At 49.3% G+C, this 24,670-nt stretch overlaps 1 protein-coding gene across 4 annotated transcripts; it reads left to right on the forward strand.

Moving 5' to 3' along the window:
- Positions 1 to 3: 3 nt before the first annotated feature.
- On the forward strand, positions 4 to 24,432 carry tpra (translocated promoter region a, nuclear basket protein). Of its 4 annotated transcripts, none has more exons than XM_036553929.1 (51): positions 4 to 205; positions 893 to 997; positions 1,106 to 1,173; positions 1,351 to 1,447; positions 1,636 to 1,739; positions 1,854 to 2,018; positions 2,357 to 2,449; positions 2,706 to 2,786; positions 2,908 to 2,995; positions 3,589 to 3,729; positions 3,851 to 3,945; positions 4,075 to 4,272; positions 4,553 to 4,660; positions 4,764 to 4,993; positions 6,530 to 6,693; positions 7,412 to 7,536; positions 9,293 to 9,441; positions 9,841 to 10,003; positions 10,109 to 10,243; positions 10,767 to 10,907; positions 10,998 to 11,166; positions 11,628 to 11,791; positions 11,900 to 12,052; positions 12,377 to 12,493; positions 12,674 to 12,877; positions 12,984 to 13,171; positions 13,275 to 13,422; positions 13,684 to 13,821; positions 14,072 to 14,203; positions 14,372 to 14,502; positions 14,764 to 14,974; positions 15,274 to 15,429; positions 16,012 to 16,210; positions 16,308 to 16,504; positions 16,918 to 16,991; positions 17,087 to 17,283; positions 17,921 to 18,196; positions 18,563 to 18,705; positions 19,118 to 19,198; positions 19,290 to 19,496; positions 19,927 to 20,061; positions 20,543 to 20,633; positions 20,756 to 20,952; positions 21,343 to 21,414; positions 21,615 to 21,706; positions 22,021 to 22,127; positions 22,228 to 22,326; positions 23,004 to 23,160; positions 23,423 to 23,535; positions 23,845 to 23,940; positions 24,259 to 24,432. In XM_036553929.1, exons 1-51 carry the CDS (start codon positions 55 to 57, stop codon positions 24,312 to 24,314), a joined length of 7,101 nt encoding a protein of 2,366 aa, XP_036409822.1. In that variant the 5' UTR covers positions 4 to 54; the 3' UTR covers positions 24,315 to 24,432. The 4 variants fall into 4 exon arrangements, with proteins under 4 accessions (XP_036409822.1, XP_036409824.1, XP_036409825.1 ...); XM_036553931.1 differs by having other exon boundaries at positions 23,426 to 23,535; XM_036553932.1 differs by having other exon boundaries at positions 21,618 to 21,706.
- The last annotated feature ends 238 nt before the right edge of the window (positions 24,433 to 24,670 follow it).

Genomic DNA, 24,670 nt, shown 5'->3' on the forward strand with positions numbered 1-24,670 from the left:
ATAGCCGGTGGATTTGGATCTGCGTTGCTCTGGTTCGGACAAGGGGGGGCTACGATGGCGTCAGTTCTGCTGCAGATATTGGAGCGAACTGAGATCGCTAAACTCCCCAAAGCCGTTCAAAACAAACTAGAGAAGTTCTTCACTGATCAGCAGTCAGAAATAGATTCTCAAAAATCTGAACATGAGCGATTCAAAGTAGACAGCGGTAAGTGGCACTGCGTTTCTGCTGGCGTTACGCAGAGTTTAGCTTGCTAGCTGCAGGACTTCATTCCATGGAGGGCAATCAGAGTTTGCTGTAGAGCTAGCTTAACCAAGATGGTGTTTTACTTCTGGTATGTTAAGAGTAGTTGGACACAGAAGACAAGTTCGCTAACGTATCCAAAAGACATGCATGTGAAACTTTTTGTTTACATGTGACGAATTTCTAGGCAGCAACAGGAAGGCCTTGAGACCTAGCTAGCGACCTAGCCAAAGACATAACGTTAGCTCCGCTTTTCAATACTTCAGTCTTTTTCTTTTTGATTATTTGTTCATTTGCTGCTAGCAGAACAGTATATTGGTGGGCCAGCTAATGATCTGAATCACATTCGTTTTGTACTAGTTAGTTGGGTAGCTAACAGTCAGTAGCTAGATGGCTAAAGGTAACTAGCCATTATGCTTAAGCCGATAACTGGTGCTTGATCCAGCTCATTTGCTATGTATCACGCAAGACTGCTAAATGTTCAATCTCTTAATAACATCCATTATGTGTATTTTGCTATCTAACTGGCTGGTTATCCGTGTTTTAGCAAACTCGTATCGTTTTCCTGTACCATTTTGAAATGCTTGATTTTTAAGTTAAGTAGTTTGCATATGCATGCCATAAAACTTAACCGTTGTCAAATTCTCACAGAGCAACAGTACTTTGAACTTGAGAAACGGCTGGCGCACACGCAAGAACAGTTTTTGTCGCAAACACAGGATCATCACAAACTGAAGGAGGAGCACGTCAAACTCCGTGAGTGCAATTACGACTGATAGCAAGGATTGATCATTTTAATGCGGTTTAGTGGAAAGCAGTGTAAACGCTTCCGCAAAATAACGGTAAACTGTTTTGCCTCTGCAGGTGATGAGTTGGCCAGTTTTAAAAGCAGCAACCAAGAGCATGAAACTTCAGAAGAGAAAGCACAGCAGGTTAAGACCGGGAACGCATTCTTACTTAAGTTGGCGTTCATTCATTTTCTGGGGTTGCATTATGCGTTTAAAAAAGTATCTTAAGAAATGACAAACACGTGCGTTAAGTTACCTATAACGCCCGTATTTTAAAATAGTGAATTTTTGTGTCTGTTCTCTGCTTGTTTTCTGCTGTAGAGCAATCTGTCCAAAGCAAAATATGAACTTGAGGCGGAGAACCGAGAGCTGACACGAACACTGGAGAAGTCGTCGCAAGAAGCGGAGCACTTTAGCGGTATGGGACTATCGCAGATAAAGGCAACAGCTGGCATTTCAGAATGCCTGTCAGCACTCAAACCAATGCAGCAAAGATCGATTGTATTAGATTAGGGGAAGGATTCACAGAGCAAACATTTATGTTGGCCTGAAAACAAGTAGCGTATTTCGTTAGCCGACTTCAGTAGGTCATTTTTTTTTTTGCAGAGGAGTTGAAACGTCTCAATGACAAACTTGAGGAGACGAACACTGCGAAGATGGAGCTCCAGCTCAAATTGGATGAGCTCCAGTCGTCCGGGGTCTCAGTCAAGGTAAGCCCTGTGTGTTTTCCCCTGGAGTGCTCTGGACCGATGGAGTGGAAGCAGCGAGATCTTGTTTGGGTAGGCACTCAATTACTGACCCGCAAGACTGTGGCTGTGTTTTAGTACCGAGAGAAGAGGCTGGAACAGGAGAAGGAGCTCCTCCAGAAGCAGACGGCGTGGCTGAACAGCGAGCTGAAGGCCAAAACCGACGAGCTCATCTCTGTTTCCCGTGAGAAGGGCAAGGAGATCCTGGAGCTCAAATGCAGCCAGGAGAGCAAGAAAGATGAGGTACCAGATGCATTTATTTGTTAGTGAGAGCTGTCGAAGCTGTGACAGACAAATGACAAAATCCCACTAGGCCCTTAGATGGGTTTCTAGTGATAAAGTTGTGAACAGTCACAATATGGAAATTAAAGAATAATATTTTGACAGTACTATGCTTTGACAGTGATCACAGATTTGATATTGAATTATTACATTGAACATTATTATCATCTCTGGAATGATCAAAGGTAATTTACACTGCTGGTTGTCTATGGATCAGATGAACTCAGGTTTATGAAAATGAAAATTGCATTTGTATGCTACCATGTAAGTTTCCTTACATTGTGCCCTTTCTTTTGCAGGTGGCTAGACTCCAGGACCAAGTCAATAACCTGAAGAAGTCAAATGAGAGCTTCCAGAAGCAAGTGGAAGAGTCGATGAAGAAGTTGAAAGAGGTAGGCGTCTTGGCTCTTTTTTAGTTGCTGTTCACCTGTAAGTCCAGGGAGGGAAAGCACATAGCAATTTGAGATGTGTCAGGTTTTTATAGAAGCAAGCATACTGAGCTGAAGCCTCCACTTGCCACAGTCACCTGCATTTGGCAAAAGCTGGAATGGCTCCAGCTGCTGTGCACTGGTAGTACTGTTTTCATTGTGCAGTCTAAATGCACTTTCTACGTTAATTTCTCATTCAGTCCTTCTGTTTTCTCTGTAGGGGAAAGACCAACAGTCTGCCATGGAGGAGAAGTTCCGAAACGAACTGAACGCGCACATGAAGCTCTCCAACTTGTACAAGGCAAGCGTGTCATCCAGAGCTTAATGGGGGAGGAGTTTTCTTTCTGTATGTGTGCATGCAGTTGTGTAGGGCATATCACTCTTGGGTCTTTCATCTTTTGCTGCTGTTCTGGTCCCAAAAGGTTGCAGCAACGGAAGCTGAGGCGAAAAACGAGGAGCTGAATCGGGCTGTGGAGGAGTTCCACAGGCTGCTGAAGGAGGCCGGAGAGGGTGAGAGATGCTCGGAGCAGTGGCAGGGAACGCTAACGGGGACAGGAAGCACTCACAGCAATCTCATGGGGCATGCAAAAACCTAGTAGAGGGCTACGTACCATTCACTGCACATAGCTAATTAGAACACAAGATGTTGGTCTGCTAAACTTAATTGATAAATTCAATAACTAACAAGATAGCAAGCTGCCTACTTACGTAGCAGGCAGGCTGGGTACAGTGAAATTTTATTGTGTAGGGATGAAGCCAAGAACTAGAAAAGAATCACATTAAAGAGTGTGTGGGTGTGGTTGGAAGCTCTAAGCACACAAACCAGGTTGTGGGGCTTAACAAAGCAGATTTCAGAGTGATGGGTGTGTGCAGCTGTGACAGAGTGCTGTCACTACGGTTGAGTATGCGCTTTGACTGCCACACCAACTTTGGCATTGCGTTCAAAGCTGCAGTTTGGTACCCCATAGACCCGGGTTCAAGGCCGGGTGGGGTGACTGCTCTCGCCCTTCGCTACAGCAACCAAAGGACTTTCCCAGGATTTTAGTTTTTCCCAAGACCATCTGAAATGTTTTTAACTGACTTTTTAACTTTTTCATCGACAGCTACCAAAGCCGCAGAGGGGCGGCTGACAGAAATGGTGGCCGCGAAGGAGAAGACAGAGGCAGAGTTGAAGGACAAAATCCAGTCCTTGGAAAAGGAGCTGGAGAATGCCAAGACGCTGCTCTCAGATTCCAATCGCAGAGGTGCGATGTGTGGCAGAAACAGACACAAAAGAGAGGGCTGCGCTTTTAACCCTTCATGTTACCTGTATCGGGCTGGTTGTGGTGGAGACGTGTGGGTAATAAGTCTGTTTTCGTTCATCAGGGGTCGCAGCCCTCACAGAAGAAGAGCTGACCAGTATGTCCCCAACTGCGGCAGCAGTGGCCCAGATCGTGAAGCCTGGGATGAAACTAACAGAGGTATACATTTGCAGTGTCTTGTGACATTGCCTTATTCCTGCACATCACTTGCTTGTTCCCATGTTTTGGATGCGTGTTGTTGATCCATGACGGCAGCCCCTTGTTCCCTAATGGACGCTGTTTCCTCAGCTTTACAATGCCTTTGTGGAAGCCCAAGATAAGCTGCTCCTGGAGCGCCTGGAGAACAAGCGGGTGAATAAGTACCTGGACGAGATTGTGCGGGAGGTGGAGACAGTGGCTCCCGTCCTGAAGCGGCAGAGGGAGGAGTACGAGAGCATGCAGGCATCCATGACCAGCCTGTCCGGCAAGCTGGAGCAGGCCATGAAGGTGAGCTGGGTGCCAGCACATGTAGAGCCTCTCAGGGGAGCAGCGTGACCCAGTGGTAAGGGGTGGGTCTTTCCATCCTAACAGCTGCCTGTTAGATTGCCAGGCAGTGCGCTACCATTAAGAGAAGTGCTTAAGCTGAATTGTGTAAATGTCCAGCTATGTGAATGGACACTATACAATTTATGTAAATCAGTCTTAATAAGAGCATTGGCTAAGCAGATATATAGCAGTAATATATTAATGGGTGGAGTCATTTTGATTGCTGGGGCTCCCATTCCAGGAGATGCACCGCCTGCAGAAGGAGGCAGATGAGGCCAACAAGCGTGCCTCGGTCGTGGAGCGGGACAACCAAAAGTTCGAGCTGCAGCTGGCCGACCAGTCCCAGCAGGTGAGGCCAGACTACCCCTGGCGGTCCCAGTAATCCAACCGCCCCCCCCCCCCCCTTTTCTGGCTGCTGTGATAAATGACACACCCTGCCTCTGCGGCCGCAGATCCGTGTGCTACTGCTAGAGGTGGAGGAGGCCCGCGGGAGCCGTGTTCTGCGTGAGGGGGAGGATGTAAGCTCGGCTGACATCAGCAGCAGCTCCGAGGTGGCCTCTCAACGCCTGGTCACCTTCCGCAGCGTGGAGGAGCTGCAGCAGCAAAACCAGCATCTCCTGGTGGCCCTGAGGGAACTGAAGGAGGCCCGCACCAAAGAGGAAACCGAGACTGCTGCCTCCAGGTACTCAGCTGGCCCAGTGAGATTTTGCGCCATGTAGCTACAGGTCCCAGACCTGCCAAGTTTTTGAAACCCTCTCCAATACTGCCAACAGCCGATGCCCTCACAGGCACACATTAGTTGTAGTGTTGTAGTAGTGATATGATTAATCATCATATTAGTTGTACAACATGAGGATGAGTAGAGGTGGGACAAAATATTGATATGGGAATATATTGTATTACTTCCTATTGCGATACGTTATCGATACACTGGCGCCAAATATTGATTTTTATTAAAACACACAGGCGCTCTAAACGGATTCCCCCACCAGTTCGCCTTATCAGAGTCTCTACTTCATGACTCCTCGTGGTGGCGCTTATCTAATGAACGAGGGTAAACTTGCAGTGAAGAAATGTGCAACTTTTCTTTCTCAGTCCTCCCTGGAAATAAGACCTGTCCAAATCAATTTCAGTATGAAATGCAGACTAAGCGGTTTGGATGGTAGAGACTGTAGCTAGCTTCAGTTGAGTAGTGAGCCAACTTAGCTAGGTAGCTCCTACTTTCAAAATTGTCTAATTTGAAAGGTACTTTACAATTGTATCACTAGTATTCTGCGTGATCAGGTATTTAAACAAAAGCTTATCTACCTAACGTTATCTAAAAAACAGAAAGTGGTTAAAGCATCACAGTCTCAGCTCGAATTCATCATGGGTTCCCTTTAGCAACTACTTAACTAACATTACCTTTTCCCTGACTTTTCCCTGACTACCCTGAACGTAGCTCCAGACCTACACCACGGTGTTACTAGCTAGCTAACGGCTAGCGCGTGAATTTACACCATTACGTTGCTGAATATGATATCGTGATGTATTGTAGATGATTGTCTTGAGAATGTATTGAGTATCGCAGAATCGCTGTATCGTGGTACCATCGTTGTCGTGGGCACCTTATCGTGATAGTATTGTATCGTGAGTTACTCTGATTCCCACCCATAATGATGAAAATGTCCTTTCCTCTAGGCAAAGACAGAAGAAAATTCAAAATGTACTTGTGATGATACATATGAAGGATGTGTATCATGCTTGCATTGTTAAAGTTTTGAAAGTTCCCAAGGGAGGGTGAAGCTTACATCACATTATTGTCCCAGTACATTATTGTCTTATCCAGAGCCACTTAATTTTTTTTTGTTGTGCATTTATACAGCTGGATTGTTACTAAGGCAATTCTGGGTTACATACCTTGCCCAAGGGTACAGCAGCAGAGCCCCAGCGGGGAATCAAACCAGCAACCTTTCGGTTATGAGCCCTGCTCATTACCAGTATGACTACAGTACTTAAGGACGCTGTTGGCAGAAATGAGCCATCTTATTATTAATCCATAGAGAAAAGCCACACACTGCCTTCAGCACTCCTACCGTAGTTTAGGAACCAGTGGGGTGTAGAGGTTGTGGAGGATCTGACCCAGGGGAGTGAGCTCAGTCTGACAGGGACCAGTGGGGTGCAGAGGTCAGAGAGGACTGGTCTTTGCCTGACAGGGTACTCCTCTCCCCCCTTGCAGGAAGACGGAGCTGGAGCAGAGCCTGGAGGCGGCGCGGAGGGAGGTGGAGCAGCTGAAGGAGCAGCGCAGCCACCAGACGCAGCTGGCAGAGTCAGCGGCGCGGCAGCGTGACATGTACCGCATCCTGCTGGCCCAGACCACCGGTGTCAGCCTGCCGGGCCACGGTGAGCGCACCCCAATGGCTCCTAGAGCTATCTGCTGGCACAAACCTTCCCTGTGGTTAGCGTTACGCATATGTCTACAGGCAAGGAAGTGTCACAGTGCGGTCAGAGCTATCTGCTGGCACAAGCCCTCCACGCCCTTTGCGTTTAACGTACGTTCACAGGGATGGAAGTGGCACAGTGCAGTCTGAGCTGTTAGGTTTTCCCAGAAGCCGGTGGGTGTAATGAGTGGGTTCTGTGCTAGGTGGTACACCTATTGTGTAGTAGGTGGTATACTGAGCTGGTATGAACTGGAGAGGCTCCAACTGCTGTGTACTATGAGTGCCATTTCCTTCCCTGTTAGGAGTAACCGTAACTGCGAGAAACTACAGAAGATTTTCCTCATCATTTCCACCTGAATATTGGAATTTAAGGTGTACTGGGGAGAATTCTCAATGGACTCTAGTGGAGGGGTTTGGTTGGATATTCGTGAGATGTGTTAAATGAATGTCTTTAAAAAAATCTTATTTGAAGTATGACATTGTTCTTCCTCTGTGGCCTGGATATAGAGGGACTGGTATGAATTTTCGGATCTGTTATAGTCCTCCCAAACCTTCCCCCAGTACACATTCCCTTAATTACTCTAAGTCAGTCAGGATATGACCCTCTCACCCTGTTTGTTCTGACCCCGTGGTTTTGATTCATGGCCTTATGACAGACTCTGTTGCCTTTTTCCCCCCAGAAGGAGCCCCGGGGGGTTCGGCTCCTCGCTCGTCGCTGCTTGGCACCCCAGCCAGGACCATGCCCCCCAGAGCGGCGGCAGCAGGGACCAGGGAGGCCGTGGAGGCCAGGACGGCGCTCAGACAGGTGAGCTAGCCCCTCGCAGTGACAGGCCTGCTCCGCTTTGACATGAGCCAGATCTGAGCAGGCTCTGCGCAGATGAGTGGGTCTGTATATCGTCAGGATAAGAGATTACAGTATCGCATTCAATATAAAGATAAGTGGGTCTGCACAGCACCGGCGAACAAGCAGCTGGCCTGAGTTCAGCAGGCAGTGTCAGTTTCATGGCCAGGTTTTATGGGAGGAAAAGTCCAAACCTTTTTGGTGGGAGTTGGTTTAACTACGTTTGGGCTCTGCCACTACTTATGTAATGTTCTCCTGCTGTTAAGCATTGCTATCAAGGGCTGGGTATCGAGGTACTTCTAAAGCACCGACTGAATAACGTCGGTACTACCAAGTATCGAAATCTGTTTACACATTCGATGCAACATTTCAGTACTTTGTGATGAGGACTCCCTGTTAGCTTTCTCATTTAAGGCTTTGCTCACAAAGAAATTCTCAACAAATATCAGATGTTTTGTAAAATGCACCAAAGGTTCTGATTGGCTGACAGCACACAGCACGGCATACAGCAAGAAGAAACAGGAACAGGAAAACAAGAATTTACAGTCATAAAGTAGCTTGAACTTTAATGGTTACTGAACTGTGTATGAACATTGAAATATATACGGATCGAGCCAGCACTTGCCAGTTCCCGTGGCAAGGGAGTTCCTCGCCGAATTGTTTTAACTTTCTGAATGAATGAGTGGACAGCTACACCAAGGTTACTGACATTCCAATACGTAGATACTTAGTTAGTTTCCTCATTGTAATGGGTTCTCAACTAAAAATCTCAGACAAAAATAGAGCTAACTAGCTGCAAACGTTTGTCAGTGCCTAAAAGTGGAAAATTGCAGAAACGTTAGTGCGACTGTTGTCACTTTTAACTGTGCTTGCTAGCTTGCTGGGCAGATATAGGATTCATTATAAAACTATATATATATATAAATTTCTGTGAACTGCATATAAAGCCATTACAAAAAAAAGTACACGTTACTCGCTCGCTACAAATGAAGTCATTTTTTTTTCATTTTCTCTGACATTAGCTAGTTCAAGCCACATGGATTCACAAATTCAAAAATATTGTTACAAATGGATTGACAATAAACTGTAAACCTGACTGTAAAGCCCTTTGGTAGAATAATAAAACGGTAAAATAATTCTGTACATTTGATATTTCATTATTTATAAAAGCTGCAGTTGTTCAGTTAGAGAACAATAAGTACTTTGCACTGTGGAAATTGAGAAGTGTTGGTTTATTTTGTCAAATGAAATGAAAATTTCAACAAAAAACTTACAACAACAACAAGCATAATGAGGAACCGAAAAAAGTATTGTTTTGGTAGCGGCACTGAATTCCAGGTACCGGTATCGGCACCGATACCGAAAAATATTAAAGGATACCCAGCCCTATTGCTACCTACTTTAAACTTGCCCTGTGTAAATCTTGCAATTTTGAAATGCATGTGTCGTTCCAAGCTAGCCACTAGAGGGCAATATGGTACCTAATATTTTTGCAGGACTGTTATTCAGACATACAGTACAGGTATCTTTTTTCTTTATAGTGTCTCTGGTATATGTATGTATGTCTGTCTGTGTGTGTGTGTGTGTGTGTGTGTGTGTACGTTTACAAATGTATAAAGTTCAAATATATGTGTGTGTATACTTATGTGTGTATGTGTATGCTTTTGCACTGTTGAGATGATGGTTAGTGATGTGTTGATGTGTGTTAATATATGTATAGTTGCAAGAGGTCTTCAACACATACAAGAAGGAAAAGGCAGAAAACGACAAGATTCTGAACGAGCAGAATGAAAAGCTCCAGGAGCAGCTCTCAGGACTCCGCTCCCAGAATGCCAAGCTGTCCACCCAGCTCGACTTTGCTGCCAAACGGTAAGCCAGCACATACCATACGGATTTGAAGAGCTACTTTATATGTCTGTTTACTAACAAGAACTAAAAACCTTACAGGACAACTGTTACTGCTCTCTGAAGAATTATTAGTAGTTTACTTCATTTATAACATGTATCTAGTGGGAACCCTAAGTGCATTTTTAAGCACATATTATCCAAACCAGTATTTCAAGTAGAACCGTAAGACAAGTGTTACTGGACACATTAAGGAGACAAAGAAAAAGGTTTTTATGTGGCACACCTGTAAATGCTTTGCACATCCAAACAAACTCATGTCCTGGGTTTTACTGTTTCATGGGACAACTGTAGTTGCACCATGCTGCTACACAGAAGCTCATGTCATCCCCAGCGTTCATGGTTATGTCCTGGTCCTGGCAGGTATGCGATGCTGCAGGACAACATGGAGGGTTACCGGCGTGAGATCGCATCGCTGCGGGACAAGAGCCAGAAGATGGCTGCCACCAGCCAGAGGCAGGAGCAGATCATCCACACCATGACGCAGGACCTGCGGGCTGCCAACGAGAAGCTGGCCCTGGCCGAGGTGAGGGCCGTGGGCGGGGGAATGGAGCGGCTGAGGTTGATCACAGGGGTATCTCCCGAGAATACGTCAAAGCCATGGTGTACGAACGTGCTGCCTTGTCCCCAGGTGCGCAGCGAGAACCTGAAGAAGGAGCGGGACATGATGAAGATGGTGGAGACCAGGCTGTCTCAGGAGAAGGAGTCAATGCTGGCCGAACAGCGAGGGCAGAACCTGCTGCTCACCAACCTCAAGTCCATCCAGGTACATTTACATTCATTTGTTCAGTGGACACTCTTATCCACGGCGAAAAGTGCAGTAAGATGAGGCGTGTAGCCACATAAGTAATTATATGTGTAGCTCTCACACAAGAAAAATGTTGGTCAATGGACTCAACATTGTAAATTTGCTGTACTTTATTTAATATTTTCTGTAAACACAGGGGAATAAGTAATAGATATTTTGGCCATGTAAGTATATAATCATCAGTGCCGTATTTATCATATAGGCTACCACCAGACTTTTTGCCTCTAATGCTTATTATCTTGGCTACATGATATTACCGCAGCGTTAGGAGGAGGAGAGGTCAGAGTTTGTATGGTCAAGATGTATTCTTTAGGTGGGTTTTCAGTGTGTGGAGAAAATGGACAGTGCCCAGCTGACTGTTTTGGGGAGCCCTTTCCGCCACTTTTGGGCCAGAGGACCAGAATCAATAGCGCACAAGCTTCTCAAAGCCCTTGCAAATACTGAAGCATACGCTTGAGCTGGGCTCTTGCATCCTTTAAAGCTGACCCTGGAGCGCTCAGAGACGGAGACCAGGCAGCGGCTCAGCAGCCAGATTGAGCGGCTGGAGCGGGAGATCGTGCAGCTGAAGAAGAAGCTGGAGCAGGAGGTGGAGCAGAGGCACGCCCTGGGCCGCAGCCAAGATGTAAGCACCAAAAAGCAGGACAGTGCCCTGGGGCTCCACGCTATGGCAGGTCTGTCTCACTCAGCCCCTCTCTGGTGGCCTTCTTAACAGACGCAGCTGCTGGAGGTCAGGCGGCAGCTGGAGACCCAGACTGCATTGCACCAGAAGACCAAGGAGCTGCTGAAGACGGCCGAGCAGCAGAACAGCACCCTGAGACAGCAGCTCAACAACGCCGAGAACCAGCCTGCTCCAAAGCCCCCGCAGCGCCCCGGCCCCAAAGGTGAGTCCTCTGCAGGTCCACAGGCAGCACATTCCAGAGTGTGTGGTGCTAATGAGAGTGTAGTCTGGGTGCTGTGAAAAATGGAATGCATTTAATTGCTAGTTTAGTTGTGTTTAGTGGTGTTAATGGCTTTTAGAGTAGCACATTAAGCTGTGGTCTACGGTCCAGATACAGGAGTTCAGTTAGTCGGGGCTGGTTATTTTGTTTTTCTGGTGTGTTAGATAAAAGCAATATTTGGAGGTTCTAATGTTGCAGGAAAAGGAGGCTAGGCTTTTCCATGGAACCAAAGGGCTTGTAACTGGTTTATGGGAAACTAATGAAACAGTCCAGGAGAATGTTTGTTTTTTTTTTTTGAGCATATGCCACTAGGTTTGTTTCCAGATACTGATGTGTTTGATGAGCAGTCAGTGATATCACTGCCGAGGTGACCACGATCCATTGTTTGCTCCCCCCCGTAATAGTGGCCCGGGTGGCTGAGGACATAGAGGAGCTGCGGTCCCGCCTCCGACAGGCCGAGGAGCAGAACAGTGACCTGACGGAGCGTCTGAAGAGCGCCACCAGCAGCGTGGACCAGTACAGGTCCATGGTGCTCACCCTGGAGGAGTCCCTCAGCAAGGAGAAGCAGGTAGGGCACAAAACCTTGAGGGGAAAGAGGAGGTGCGTACAATTGGCCTGGCCTAAGCCATGGAAGGGCCTCTCATTGACCCACCCCCTCTCTCTCTCTGTCTGAAAGGTGACTGAGCAGAACCGCTCCTCCATCGAGACCCAGCTGAAGGAGGCACAGGAGTACCACAAGCAGTTGGAGACCAAGCTGATGGAGGCCGAGAAGGAGAAGCTGAGCCTGGAGCAGGAGAAGCGCAAAGCCGTGGAGACTGTGGAACAGCAGGTAGAGCTTCATTAGCTTCAGATCGACAGGGGGAGTCAGGAAATCGCATTTCTGGCCCTGTTTGGTTTGCAACAGAATTGGCCTGCATTTTTTTGTAAAGAGTTTGAGATTAGTCCTTATTTTTACTTATAAGCAAGGTTGCTTTCTCAAGCAGAGGTAGACATGTCTGTGCGTCAACGTTAAGCCATGTCACTGGTCCCAGTGTTATGACTGCAGGCCTTCTTGCGAGGGTTCTGCTTCAGAAACGCACTGTGAATAATCTGTGGTGGGGTCTGTTTGGGGGTTGCATTGAGGAGTCTTGTGTCTCGCTGTCTGTCCGGGCAGATGAATGAGCTGAAGAAGAGCCTGCGGAACATCCAGTCGGAGCTCCAGGACGCCCTCCAGAGGGCGGCAGCGGCAGCAGTCCAGGAGCAGCAGGCCACTCAGGACAGTCAGCAGCAGGTGTGACCTCAGGCATGGAAGCCTATTGCGACACAATGAAACAGCAGAGACGCGTGGCCGTAAATTTCTGACACGATAATCCCCATGCATACATTATTCAACCACAGTTAGTCTGAGCGAACTGTGTACATGTGTTGGGTATGTGTCCAAATCACCTTATGACTGTGGTCACGGTTGCAGGCTAAGCTGGCCACTGAAGCGCAGAACAAGTACGAGCGCGAACTGATGCTGCACGCCGCTGACGTGGAGGCCCTCCAGGCCGCCAAGAAGCAGGCCCTTGAGGTGTCCCAGACCCGGCAGCAGCTGGAGGAGAGGGTGCGGAAGGCTGGTGCGCAGCTCCAGGAAGCTCGCACGGCCTGGGAGCAGCAGGAGAAGAGGCTGAAGGTAGTGGGACGAGCCTCCAAGGCTTCTGGGTAATGTTGGTTTGGTTGTGCCCCCCCCCCCCCACCCCAGACCCTTACTGCTGTCCCCCAATTCCCCCAAAACTTAGGAGGAGGTGTCCAACCTGAAGACCCGCATGGAGGACTTGCAGAAGCAGAACAGCTTGCTCCACCAGCAGATCGAGAGCCTCGGCAGCAAGCTGGTGACGTCCGTGCAGCAAGCCGCCAAGGACAGCCACCCCAAAGTCTCCCTGAGCGAGGAGGGCAAGTCCCACGAGCAGATCCTGGAGATCCTCAGGTAAAACTAGCCTCTCTGTCCCAGACCGAACGTAATGATTTTTGATTCATCCGCAAGCCGTTTGGACTCATCGCTGCCCCGGGAAAAATTTTCCCCTCCCCAGGCTTGTGCGCCGGGAGAAGGAGATCGCCGAGACACAGTTGGAGGTGGCCCAGGTGGAAAGCCTGCGCTACAGGCAGAGGGTGGAGCACCTGGAGAAGGAGCTGAAGGATATGCAGGACAGCCTGAATGCTGAGCGGGAGAAGCTGCAGGTGAGACTATGATAGCTGCATTAAAATGCTGGCTGTGATGTCAGCCAGGCTGGGTCTTCATATTGTCTGGATAGGCTTGGATCATGTCTTTTTAGCTTGCCTCCAGTCCATCCAGGATGGAAAGATCAGCTGAAGTTGCTGACAGTTTAAAGTTTGATATTTGGGAATACCACCAGAAGCAGAAATGGAAACTGCAGTCTCTTCAGATCCCCATTGGATGTGGTGACCCATACGTCACGGTTACGTTTCATTGCACGGCAGGTGACCACAAAGACCTTGGCGCAGCACGATCAGCTGATGAAGAAGACGGAGAACATGAATGTGTTGGTGGAGACCAACAAGATGCTGAGAGAGGAGAAGGAGAGGCTGGAGCAGGAGCTGCAGCAGACACAGGCTAAGGCAAGGCCGCTTCTCCCAGTGCAGACCATGGCCTATATGCTCAGAATATTGGGGGGTGAAAATGGCTAGAGCAGGATTTGACATGGATGATGAGGACAGTGCAAGCAACCAATTAAATCAAATTGCAAGTAGATAGCACAGCGCAGTGCTCTCAGTGTATCATGCTTTAAGTACGGTTCCGGCACTGAAAGTGTCTCTTTGAGGTCCTCTGAGTCCCTGCACTGACTGGCATTGGCTTCCTGATTTGCAGGTGCGGAAGCTGGAGGCGGACATCACGCCCCTGCAGGAGTCGAACGCAGAGCTGAGCGAGAAGAGCGGCATGCTTCAAGCCGAGAAGAAGCTTCTGGAGGAGGACATCAAACGCTGGAAAGCCAGGACGCAGGTAAGGAGCTGCCAGAAGCCCTTGCGTGGGGACAGGGACTCAGCCCTGTAATTAATTCCAGTTGTGCAAATGCTTTCACCGCGGAATCCCAAGCCACCTGCTCCCACCCTTCTGTGGCCCTCAGGTTGAAGGCAGAGTTTGGTTTTGAGTGTGTCTGTGTCTGTGCAGCATCTCATGAGCCAGCAAAAGGACACTGACACGGAGGAGCACAAGAAGCTGCTGGCGGAGAAGGAAGCCCACCTGAGGCGCATCCAGCAGCTGACCGAGGAGACCGCCAAGCTGAAGACCGAGGTCGCCAGGTCAGTGGTAAAAAAGACTGAGCTGTCCTTTGTCCACCAACAACCTGCATGTTTCTGGTCAAGCATTAATTATAAACTTGGATCCATTGGAGCCATTGGTTGGATGATTACTTGAATCACCTGCTGTTCCAGGTGTCGGAACGTCTGTTTTTTTTGTCTCTGAAGTCTCCAGAACTGTGAATCCCCATGGCTTGGTGTGGAAGCCGCTGCTGTAGAGGTTACCGTTTTTTCTGCTCTCCCCCCCCCCATCCCACCCAACAGGGCTCAAGCCTCCATGACCACCGTGCAGAGCCAGCTACAGAACCTGCGGGAGAACCTGGGCAAGGTGACCACGGAGAGGGACAACCTTAAGAAGGAGCTGGACGCCAAAGTCCTGGACATCCAAGAGAAGGCGAAGACCATCACGCAGGTCAAGAAGATTGGGCGGCGGTATAAGACCCAGTACGAGGAGCTTAAGGTGCAGCACGACAAGGTCGGTACCTGAGACTGAGAGTGTCTGCAAAGTGATAATAAATTTAAAAAGTGTGATAACTAGTAATGAAATATAATAATGTAGTAATTGTATAATAATAAAAAATAATGTACCAATGTAATAAATTGTTCAGTACCGGAACCCCAGCCTCCATCAGTGAAATACGAATCGGTAATGGGTATAATTCCTGAGGTCCAATCAGGAGCCAGAAAAAGAGCGCGCCTGTAATGGACCCTTATTTTGTATTTGTTCATGGTATAAAAGCACGGCTGTGGACTCAGTCCGTTTTCCAATTTCAGCTGGTGGCGGACATGGCCGCCAAGCCAGCGCGGGAGCAGGAGGCTGAGCAGGCGCAGCAGGCTTCCGCTCAGGAGATCCAGGCCCTGAAGACCTCCCTCAGCCAGGGGGAGGCCAAGATCAGGGAGCTGGAGAGCCAGGTGGAGAGCCTGCAGAAGGTGAGGACTGGGGGCGAGGGCCACACTATAGGGTAACCCTGCATGGGAATTGGTCCAGATATTTACTGCAGTGCCTCCTTGCAGATGCACTGTGACCATGTGGTTTCTCTTTGTTTTTTGGAGGCACAGCTTGACCTCGTAAAAAATGTCTAATGAAAACCACCTAATTAATTTAACGAAAGGGGGTGTGTTGGTTTGAAATAAAAAGTGATTGCTTTTACAGAGCATAAATTTTATGTGACCAACAACACATTTTGAAGACTCAGATGTTAAGCCTGGATTTCTCTTATTAATCTGTGCTATTTCCTTGGCCTTAGGATTTAGGGCTTAATGCAGGGCAAATACTAATGGGTAGGACATAGATTGAGCTATACGCCATATACCCATACAGGTAATAATCTGTTCTGCTCCATGGATTCTGAAGTTCCACACTGAATTGAATGAGGGGTTGGTGGAATGTGTTAAACATTTGGGAAAACAGTGGTTTAACGGAGTGTAACCGGATAATGGACACATTTCAGAGTGCCTAATGTAGCCGTGTGTGTCTCTCTGTCTCTCTCTGTGTCTGTGTGTGTGTGACAGACGGTGGGCGAGCGGGACGGCCAGGTGAAAGGCCTGCAGGAGCAGGTGAGCAAGCTTCAGCCAGAGCTGTCCCGCCTGCGGCAGGAGGTGCAGGAGCGAGCGGCGCAGGAGGAGCAGCTGCGGCAGCAGATGGCTGAGAAGGAGGAGAAGACCAAGAAGGCCTTCCTGGGGGCCAAGCAGAAGATCAGCCAGCTCAACGGTGAGCTGCCCTCAGAGAACCGCCCCGGCAGCGGCCACCCGTCACGCCTGTCCCGGCCCCCCTGACCCCTCGAACCCTGTCTTTGCCGTCCTCGCAGGCACGAAGGAGCAGCTGGCACAGGAGAACGAAGAGCTGAAGCAGCAGCGGGAGGAGCTGGAGGTGCGGCTGAGCGCACTGAAGTCGCAGTACGAGGGGCGGCTCAGCAGGCAGGAGCGTGAGCTCCGCGAGCTCCGCGAGCAGCAGGAGAGGCATGGCGAGCAGAGGGACGAGTCCCCGGAGCAGGGGCCCAGCAAGGTACTGATCCAGGATCAGTTCACCTATACTAAGTGTAATTCTCAAACTGTTGGTGCTGATTCAGGATCAGTCAACCTATACCAAGTGTATTACTTTTTTTTTTGGAAGAAATGTTACTGATTCAGGATTATTTTACCTACATCAAGTGTAATTTGCAACCTTTTTAAGAAAGTATAGGTACAGATTCAGGATCAGTTTATCTACACTAAGTGTAATTTTCAACCTTTTATTTGGAAAATGTTGGTACTCCCTCAGGATGGGTTTGATGAACCCCTAGGCTAGATTCCAACCATTTAGTGAGAAGTGTGGAGACTGATCCAGGATCTGCCATTATAGACAGACTTCCTGTACACCTAGGACAAGTCATGAGTGGTAGTTCTGGGTTCTGCTTGTGACACACCACTCTTTTTCAGACGCAGGAGCAGCAGAGGCCAGCTGAACAGAGACAGATCACCCTGAAGACTACACCAGCCACTGACAGAGGAAGGTAATGCACCGGAGGGAATCGCTGTCAGGACACACGCTTTTTATTGCGACAGCGGTGTGTGGCGTGCTGAAAATGTCCCCCATTGTTCCGAACAGTGCGAGCACGTCGGAGCCCCCTACGGCCAACATTAAGCCCACCCCTGTGGCGGCAACCCCTAGCAAGCCCTCTGCCATCCCAGGAAACAAGTCCACCCCCAGGGCCAGCATCCGGCCCATGATCACACCCGCCCCCGTCACCACGCCCACCCCCACTGCCACCGTCATGCCCACCACCCAGGTGGAGACGCAGGAAGGTGAGTCTGGGAGACTACGGCCGTCTCCAAAAGGTGGCGTACGTTTGCAGTTTCTGGAAATCCATACAGAAAACCAGGGGTTTTTACTGCTTTGACTCAGAAATGGTTTGACTCTGAGTATGACTAAGAGTATGCGGAAAGGCGAACACACTGTGGTTTCATCTTAGAGAATGCCATCATTTTAGGAGGTTTTGGCACTAAAGGGAAATAAATATTTGTTATTTGTAGCCTTTAGGGCAAGCTCAGTGACTTTAGAACCAGTAACTTTACCATGAGGCAAGACCACATGTCAAGCAAGTCAAGTCAAGCAGCCACTACTGATGACAATAAATGAAATAGACTGGAGCTGTTTTAACTCATAGCGGCACCAGTTGTAATGCCTCGTGTTTTTGTTGTAAATGTGTCATTGCCTGAAACTTCATGTGCTTCTCTTTTTGGCCAGGTATCTCTTGTAAAAGATATTTAATGAAAGTAAAATAAATAAAAGCAAAATAAAGAAAAAAAGAGAAAATTCCCATGAATACTTTGCAAAGGGAAGGGCACTGTGACTGTGCTTCCAGGGGTGGGTTTGTGGTGCAGTCAGAGATGTAAGGCTTTCTTCTTTTTTTTTTTTTTTTCTTTTTTTCCCCGTCCGCAGCCATGCAGTCCACCGAGGGTCCTGTGGAGCATGTGATGGTTTTCGGGAGCACCAGTGTCTCCGTGCGGTCCACCAGCCCCAACGTCCCGGCAGCACTGTCGCAGGCCGTGCTGCCCGGGCAACAGCAGACCCAGGCCACTGCCTTCGTCCAGCCCACTCAGCAGAGCCTGCCGGCCGCTGAGCCAGCCAATCAGGAGCCAGCACCGGTCATGATGGAGGCGGGGCCTAGCACTCCAATGGAGAGGCCTTCCACGTCCACGTCAGTCTTTGGCACAGGTGTGGGAGAGACAGAGTCTGTGCGATTTGTCCCTTCTACAGACAGGTTCATAGTTGGGTTAATTGCCTTCTTACTGTGTACAGGAATGGAGTAGTAAGTGTTCAGTGGTTGGTCGTTGCACAAGTTAGAGAGCAATATTCCTTATATCTTGATGGCTAGAAAGCTAGCTAGGTTGGTAGCTGCTTTTGGAATAAGATCAAGTATTGTAGATTGGAACACGGATTAGCATTTAACCTGTTGACATTAGCAGTGACCCAGTAACCCATCGATGTTGGCAGCGCTGCCCTCGCCTTTTCGCAGGAAAATTAGTGTTTTTTTTTCCCCCGCGTGTTTCTGCAGCTGGCTCTGACTGTAGTGCTCTGTAGTTTCAGCCACACCGGGCACCTCAATGCCCAAAAGGTCTCGTGAAGAGGAGCAGGAGAGCGTCGGGGACACAGAGACCACAGAGGACCCTGATGAAGCGCCCATTCCCAAAAAGCTACGCATCGTCCAGAGGGTGGGCCTAGAGGTGAGAATCCCACTGGTTTTCTTCTGTAGAGTGGGTCTGGAGGTGAGCTCCCCACACTGTCTCCTCCTTGGAATTGGCCTAGTTTTGGGCTACCCACAGGTTCTTATCCTTGAAATGGGTCTGGATGGAGAGAAACCCATACCTTTTCGTCCTTAATTGTGGGTCTTGGGGTGACCTCCTACCAATCCTCATCCGTAGAGTGGGTCTTGAGGATGAGCTGTCCACAATCACATTCTGAATGTGGGTGTGAAGGTGAGCTTCCTCTTACAGGTCCTCTCATGTACACAGCTGTAGGTAAGTATTGACTGAAGGAGCTGAAGTTGCTTTACAGACCTTAAGCTGCACTGTGTGCATAGGGTGCTCAAATTGTTTCAGCGTCCTCCAGTTGTCAGCCTCCATTTCCTCTCTCCAGGAGGAAGCTGTCCCTGAAGACAGCCCCGACGCTGAGGACGAGGCTCCCCTCGAGAGCCAGGAGGCCCCGGATGCCAGCCAGGTAAGACAGGCTCAGAGGATGCCCTCGGCTTGGAATCTGTTGGCCAGCCACACTGAGCCTCCCTCTGTCTGCACCCCCCTGTTTTGAGCAGCTGCCGGAGGAGGAGGAGGACGATTACCCCATGCTGGGGGACGGCGAGTCCCAGGCCGTCCCGGCGGAGCCCTCCGAGTCCCAGCTCAGCAACCAGAACTCGCCAGAGGGCCGGCAGCACGATGTCATCGTCATCGACACCGAGAGTGAGAGCGAGGGGGAAGAGGAGGAGGAGGAGGAGGAGGAGCAGGAGGAGGTGGAGGAGCAGGTACGACGTCCAAATGTCCCATGAACACGCCAGCTGTGGTTGTGTAACCAAGATATGTATACAGGATGCAGTAAAAATCCACAGCTGTCACAAATATCAGTACTAGTACATTAAAATAACATCTGTTCATTACAGATGGCTTATATAAAATATTGAGACTGTAATTGTCGGCACGAATAAACAGTAGCCTCTAACCCACATCCAGACAGTTATTACTACAAAATGGTACATAACGTTGATACAGAAAACACAGTGATTATGGGCAGTATAGTATCTTTTGTTTAATATAATGCACCAGTCACTGTAATAAGGTGGTATCGGTATCCTCATTAACTTGCATGCACAGTAGTGGTTTTACATTGGTTGAGTGGGTTAGTTTAATTTGTCAGCCATTGTGGAAGTGTAGCGGTCAGACCCTTTGCTCTTGTAGGAGTACCCTGAGGAGGACGACGATGATGACGAGGATGAAGACGACGACACGGGGATGGCTGAGGAGGGAGAGGAGAGCAGCGAGGGGAGCGGGAGCAGGGATGGGAACGAGCCCTACGAGGGAGACGACCCCGAGGTGAGCCCCCCCACCCCCCAGGACCCCCTCACCACCGGGGGGCGCTGTGACTAGCACTAAAGCAGACAGCCACCGATTTGCATTCATGTTACACCCGGGGACAGCATGTGTATCGCCTTGTTCCTCTTTCACCAGAAGCCTGACGGAGTCCTTTTTGCAGGCTTAGTCATTAGTGAGATTTACTAGAACGCTGAAGAGCATTACGCCTGCTGTGTGGGTTTGAAGGGCTGAAGTGTCAGGCCTGGGAAATGAGTCATAATGGAAGCGTGGGGACTGCAGACAGTGGGCAGTGTTTGCAGTGTGCTCATTTGTCGAGCTCCGCCCATCAGCCTTGCCTTTTCTTTCTCTCTCTCTCTCTCTCTCTCTCTCTCTCTCTCTCTCTCTCTCTCTCTCTCTCTCTCTCTCTCTCTCCCTCTCCCTCTCTCTGTCTCTCTCTCTCTCTCTCTCTCTCTCTCTCTCTCTCTCTCTCCCCGTCTCCTAGGGCCCTGATGCCACTGACCCCGGCACTGAGAACGAGGCAAGCCTTGGAGCCCCGGACTCTGCTCAGAAGCAAGCCGACTCCCAGAGCAGTGGTAAGAGGCTTAACGAGTACAGAGAAGAGCCACATCCTACCCTGTGCTGTAAGCCACACCCCTCCCGTGTGCTGGGTTTTGGGTAAGCCACACCCTCTCACCTCGCTCCCCACACCCCACAGGCGAGGGGAGCAGCAGCACCACAGAGTCCTCCTCCACCGACGCCCCCAGGGAGCAGCAGCTGATGCCCAACACCACCACTCCCACGGACCGGCAGGCCCCCCGCCTGCCGCAGTCGCCACGGAGACCACCCCACCCTTTGCCCCCACGGCTCTACATCCAGCCCCCTGCCCAGGAGCTGGGACCACCCCCTGCACAAGTACATACCTCCACTTTGTTTTGTAGAACCCTGCGGCTTCGTCCCAGTCCTATAGACTGCTGAGCTTTAGCGCTTTCGGGTTTAATTTTGCCATAATGTCATCAAATAAATGTCAGCAGCAGTGTAGCATAGTGTAGCTCATAACCAAAAGATTGCTGGTTCAATTCCCCGCTGGGACACTGGCTGTACCCTTGGGCAAGGTACCTAAATCATCTTACTTAGTTAATATCCAGTTGTGTGTAAATGGATGAAATTGTAACCTATGTAAGTCGCGCTGGACAAGATCACCTGCTAAATGACAATAATGTGAGATTGCACTGTCATGTCATTGCACAGCAGTGTCAGCATGTTGGTGTTGTAGTAAAGCCCTTGTGTTTTTGCCCACCCCAGCGCCAGTCTGCTCCAATGCGCCGCCAGTCTGTCGGCCGAGGGCCCCAGCTCACGCCAGGCATCGGCAGCATGGTGAGTTTGTCATGAGTGTCCAGGCCTATTCAGACCAGTGAATATCACAGAGACCCCTTTTCACATTACAAAATGCTTCTCCCTCACATTCCTTTACAAACGTGCTGCCGTCTCGGGGAAAACGTTTCCAATCGTGTAGCGCAATCCCGCTCTAGTTCGCATGAGCTGGTCACGAGTGTCCCGTCTCTGTGTCACCGCAGCAGCACTTCTTCGATGACGATGACCGGATGGTGCCCAGCACGCCCACGCTGGTGGTGCCCCATCGCACCGACGGGTTCGCTGAAGCCATCCAGTGAGTCCAGCTTACCGCCCCGCTGCGGCTCTGCATACCACTCATTCATGCGGGGTCACACCTGTGACCATCAGTCACTAGCCAGTGTTAATCTGCACTTGCAGTCTACTATTACAGTATTACTGTCTAGTGTTGATATCAGTTAAAGGTTATTTTTAAGTCTCTGAAGGTCCTGTGTGTTTCAGGCAGGGTTAGTGTTTGGTTTCTTTGCTCTGACCCAATCTCTCCAGTGCTTCTGAATGTGTGGCCTGTGTGCAGGCCTGGTCCGTCCTCGGGCCGATTCTGACCCCCTTCACTCCTCTCTGTGTGCTCAGCTCGCCCCAGGTGGCCGGTGTCCCCCGGTTCCGTTTTGGCCCGCCCGAGGACATGCCTCAGGCCAGCTCCTCTCACTCCGACCTGGGCCAGCTGGCATCACAAGGAGGTAGAAAGCCTCACACGTTGCAACCCATCGCGACCCTCAGCTGCTGTAAGCTCCACCTTGGAAACCATTTCCGTGGTAACTGTGACTCTCACATGTGCAGGTCTGGGAATGTACGAGAGCCCCCTGTTCCTGTCAGCGCACGATGAGGAGTCCGGGGGCCGCAGCGTCCCCACCACGCCCCTGCAGGTGGCCGCCCCAGGTATGGGCACACGCACACACCCACGTTGTATTTACCTGTACTGTAATTAGTTGTCAGTTTTGGAAATTGCCATTGATTCAGTTCGCCTGATGTTCACTTCGGCTCTGATGGGCCTCCTGTAGTGTCCAGTTTGGCATGTAAGAGTTGGCCTAGCACAGTTGGTAACTGCATGCACACATGTTTTTGCTCTGACCACCGAGTTTCTTCACATAGAATTAAATCAGACTTTTTTATTCTTTTTTAGGCTTTAAATACAGGATGAAATGCATTTTATATAGAGTAAATTATATTTTCTATTTTAACAATAATAGTATAGAATAAAATGAATAGTACAATAAGAATAGAATAAAATTAATAATTAATATAGAATAAAATTTATTTATATATATATATATATATATATATATATATATATATATATATATAATACGTATATGAAATTTTATATCGAATAAAGTATTATATTGAATAAAATATATTCTCTATGTATATCTACATAGTGTGTATTATTCTGTATTTTATTCTACATTGAGGCTGTGGATGAGCATGCATTCCCCACCGACCCTCATTCCCATTCAGTGTTCAGGCAGTCCCTCACTGCTCAGTGTCCTGCCTCTCTCTGTGCATTTTGCACAGCAACCTAAAGCGCTCCTCTGCATCCATCTCTCCTCCCTCAGTAACCGTCTTCAGCGAAATGCACCCCTCGGACGCATCGGAGACCGCCTCCCAGTCCGTTCCCATGGTGACCACATCGACAGCGGGGCTGGCGGCTCCCGGGGAGGCTGTCCCGGGGGACGACGGAGACGAGGTGTTCGCGGAGGCCGAGAGCGAAGGGTGAGGCTCATTCTGCCCTCCGAAAGGGCCAGAGGCTCACTCTCAGGCAGCCCGTTCATTCTTTCATTCAAGCGTTCTAACTCACTGACAGTACTCTTCTCCCCATCTTTGCTATTGTTGAGAGTCTGGAGAATGGCTCTCTCAGGCAGCTCCTGCTGAATCGGATGGTGGCGTGCAAAGAGAACTTCTTTGACCATAACCTCAGGAAAGCGGTCACGTTCCTCACACACTCGCGATCCTCACACGCTCGCGTTCCTCTTAGCAGGGCTGGCGGCGAGGTGTCCCACGACAGCCAGGCCGAAGTGGAGTCCGCTCAGCCCTCTGACGACGCCAGCCTTCCCTCCACCAGCCAGGAGCCCACCTCCAGCTCTGCAGGTACCAGATTTGAAACGTGCCAGGAGCAAGCTCCCCCCCCACCCCCCCTCCCGTGTCAACATCTGCTGCCCCGTTATCTTATTAACATCATAATGTCAGCTTTTCCCCCTGTCCCCTCTCAATGTAAACCTCTGCTCCCCTGTTATCCAGTGAGCGTCACCTTCTCAACAAAGTACAGTCTGGGGCCCTTTTTATTTAAGCTGGGTGTTGTTGCCCAGACTCCCCTGTGCCACCGTTAATGGGTGTCAAGCTCACCAGAGCCATCTTATTGTGCTGCGATTAAGGAGAATCCCCTTCCGCCCCCTTCAGATACAAGCAGCAGTCTCCCGAAACCCAGCGGTCGACTGCCTACTTCGCCCCTGCCCCTTCGGCCCCAGCCCAAGGGACGGCAGCTCATCAGAAGAGGTGAGCCAATCCCAGCGAGCCCAGAGTCTTAGCAAACAACACCAGGCCAAGACCTTTTTGATTTGAATTGTTTTTTAATGACAGTAGAACAGCAGAGACAAAACAGTACAGAAATCAGACCGCAAAAGCTAAACATTTTTGGCACATGGACAAATGCACCCCCTGGGGTCAAAATATGTAAATTATCTGTACATTGTTGTTTTGCTTGTTTTTATTTGGGGGGATGGTGGTATTGTTCTAATGTAAAACACACAGAACCAGCCTCAGATAGTTCTATTGCTGCTGTCCTGATTGACAGTGGTGTTCTCTGTTCCTCAGGTATTGGCTTTCCAAGGGGAGGGCGTGGCCACTTTCCCAGAGGGACCATGCACTAATGGCTGTCCTTTTCAACTGCTTTAGCAGTTAGCCTGTGTCTAAAGCGTGTGTTTTTTGTTTTACTTTTTATACATCTGCCTAGCCATGCTTAAAGGTGTTTTTACTTAATGTTTTTGTGAGCAGTCATTATGAAGCAATGTTTCTTTCGTTTATTAATAAAAGTTGAGAAAATTCAAGCGAGATGTCTGTGGTCCGGTCCGTCTTGGGGGAGGGGGGAATCGTGTTTAAGGGCACTTGAACCAGCTCCTCAGTGAGTTCTGTGGGGCAGCCACGTTCAGCGGAGGGACCAGGGCGAGCTGCTCTCCATCAATCCTCACACTGTACACTTTGCCTGGGAAAACAGTGTTTTACAGTA

Source organism: Megalops cyprinoides, chromosome 20 (genome assembly GCF_013368585.1).
Source record: "Megalops cyprinoides isolate fMegCyp1 chromosome 20, fMegCyp1.pri, whole genome shotgun sequence".
Classification (NCBI taxonomy): domain Eukaryota; kingdom Metazoa; phylum Chordata; class Actinopteri; order Elopiformes; family Megalopidae; genus Megalops; species Megalops cyprinoides.

What these genes read in the sequence shown, in the direction of transcription:
- tpra (XM_036553929.1), top strand. Translation starts at nt 55, where the DNA reads ATGGCGTCAGTTCTGCTGCAGATATTGGAGCGAACTGAGATCGCTAAA. An exon ending in GCGATTCAAAGTAGACAGCG is followed by an intron (nt 206 to 892) that starts GTAAGTGGCACT and finishes AAATTCTCACAG; the next exon opens with AGCAACAGTACTTTGAACTT. An exon ending in GGAGGAGCACGTCAAACTCC is followed by an intron (nt 998 to 1,105) that starts GTGAGTGCAATT and finishes TTGCCTCTGCAG; the next exon opens with GTGATGAGTTGGCCAGTTTT.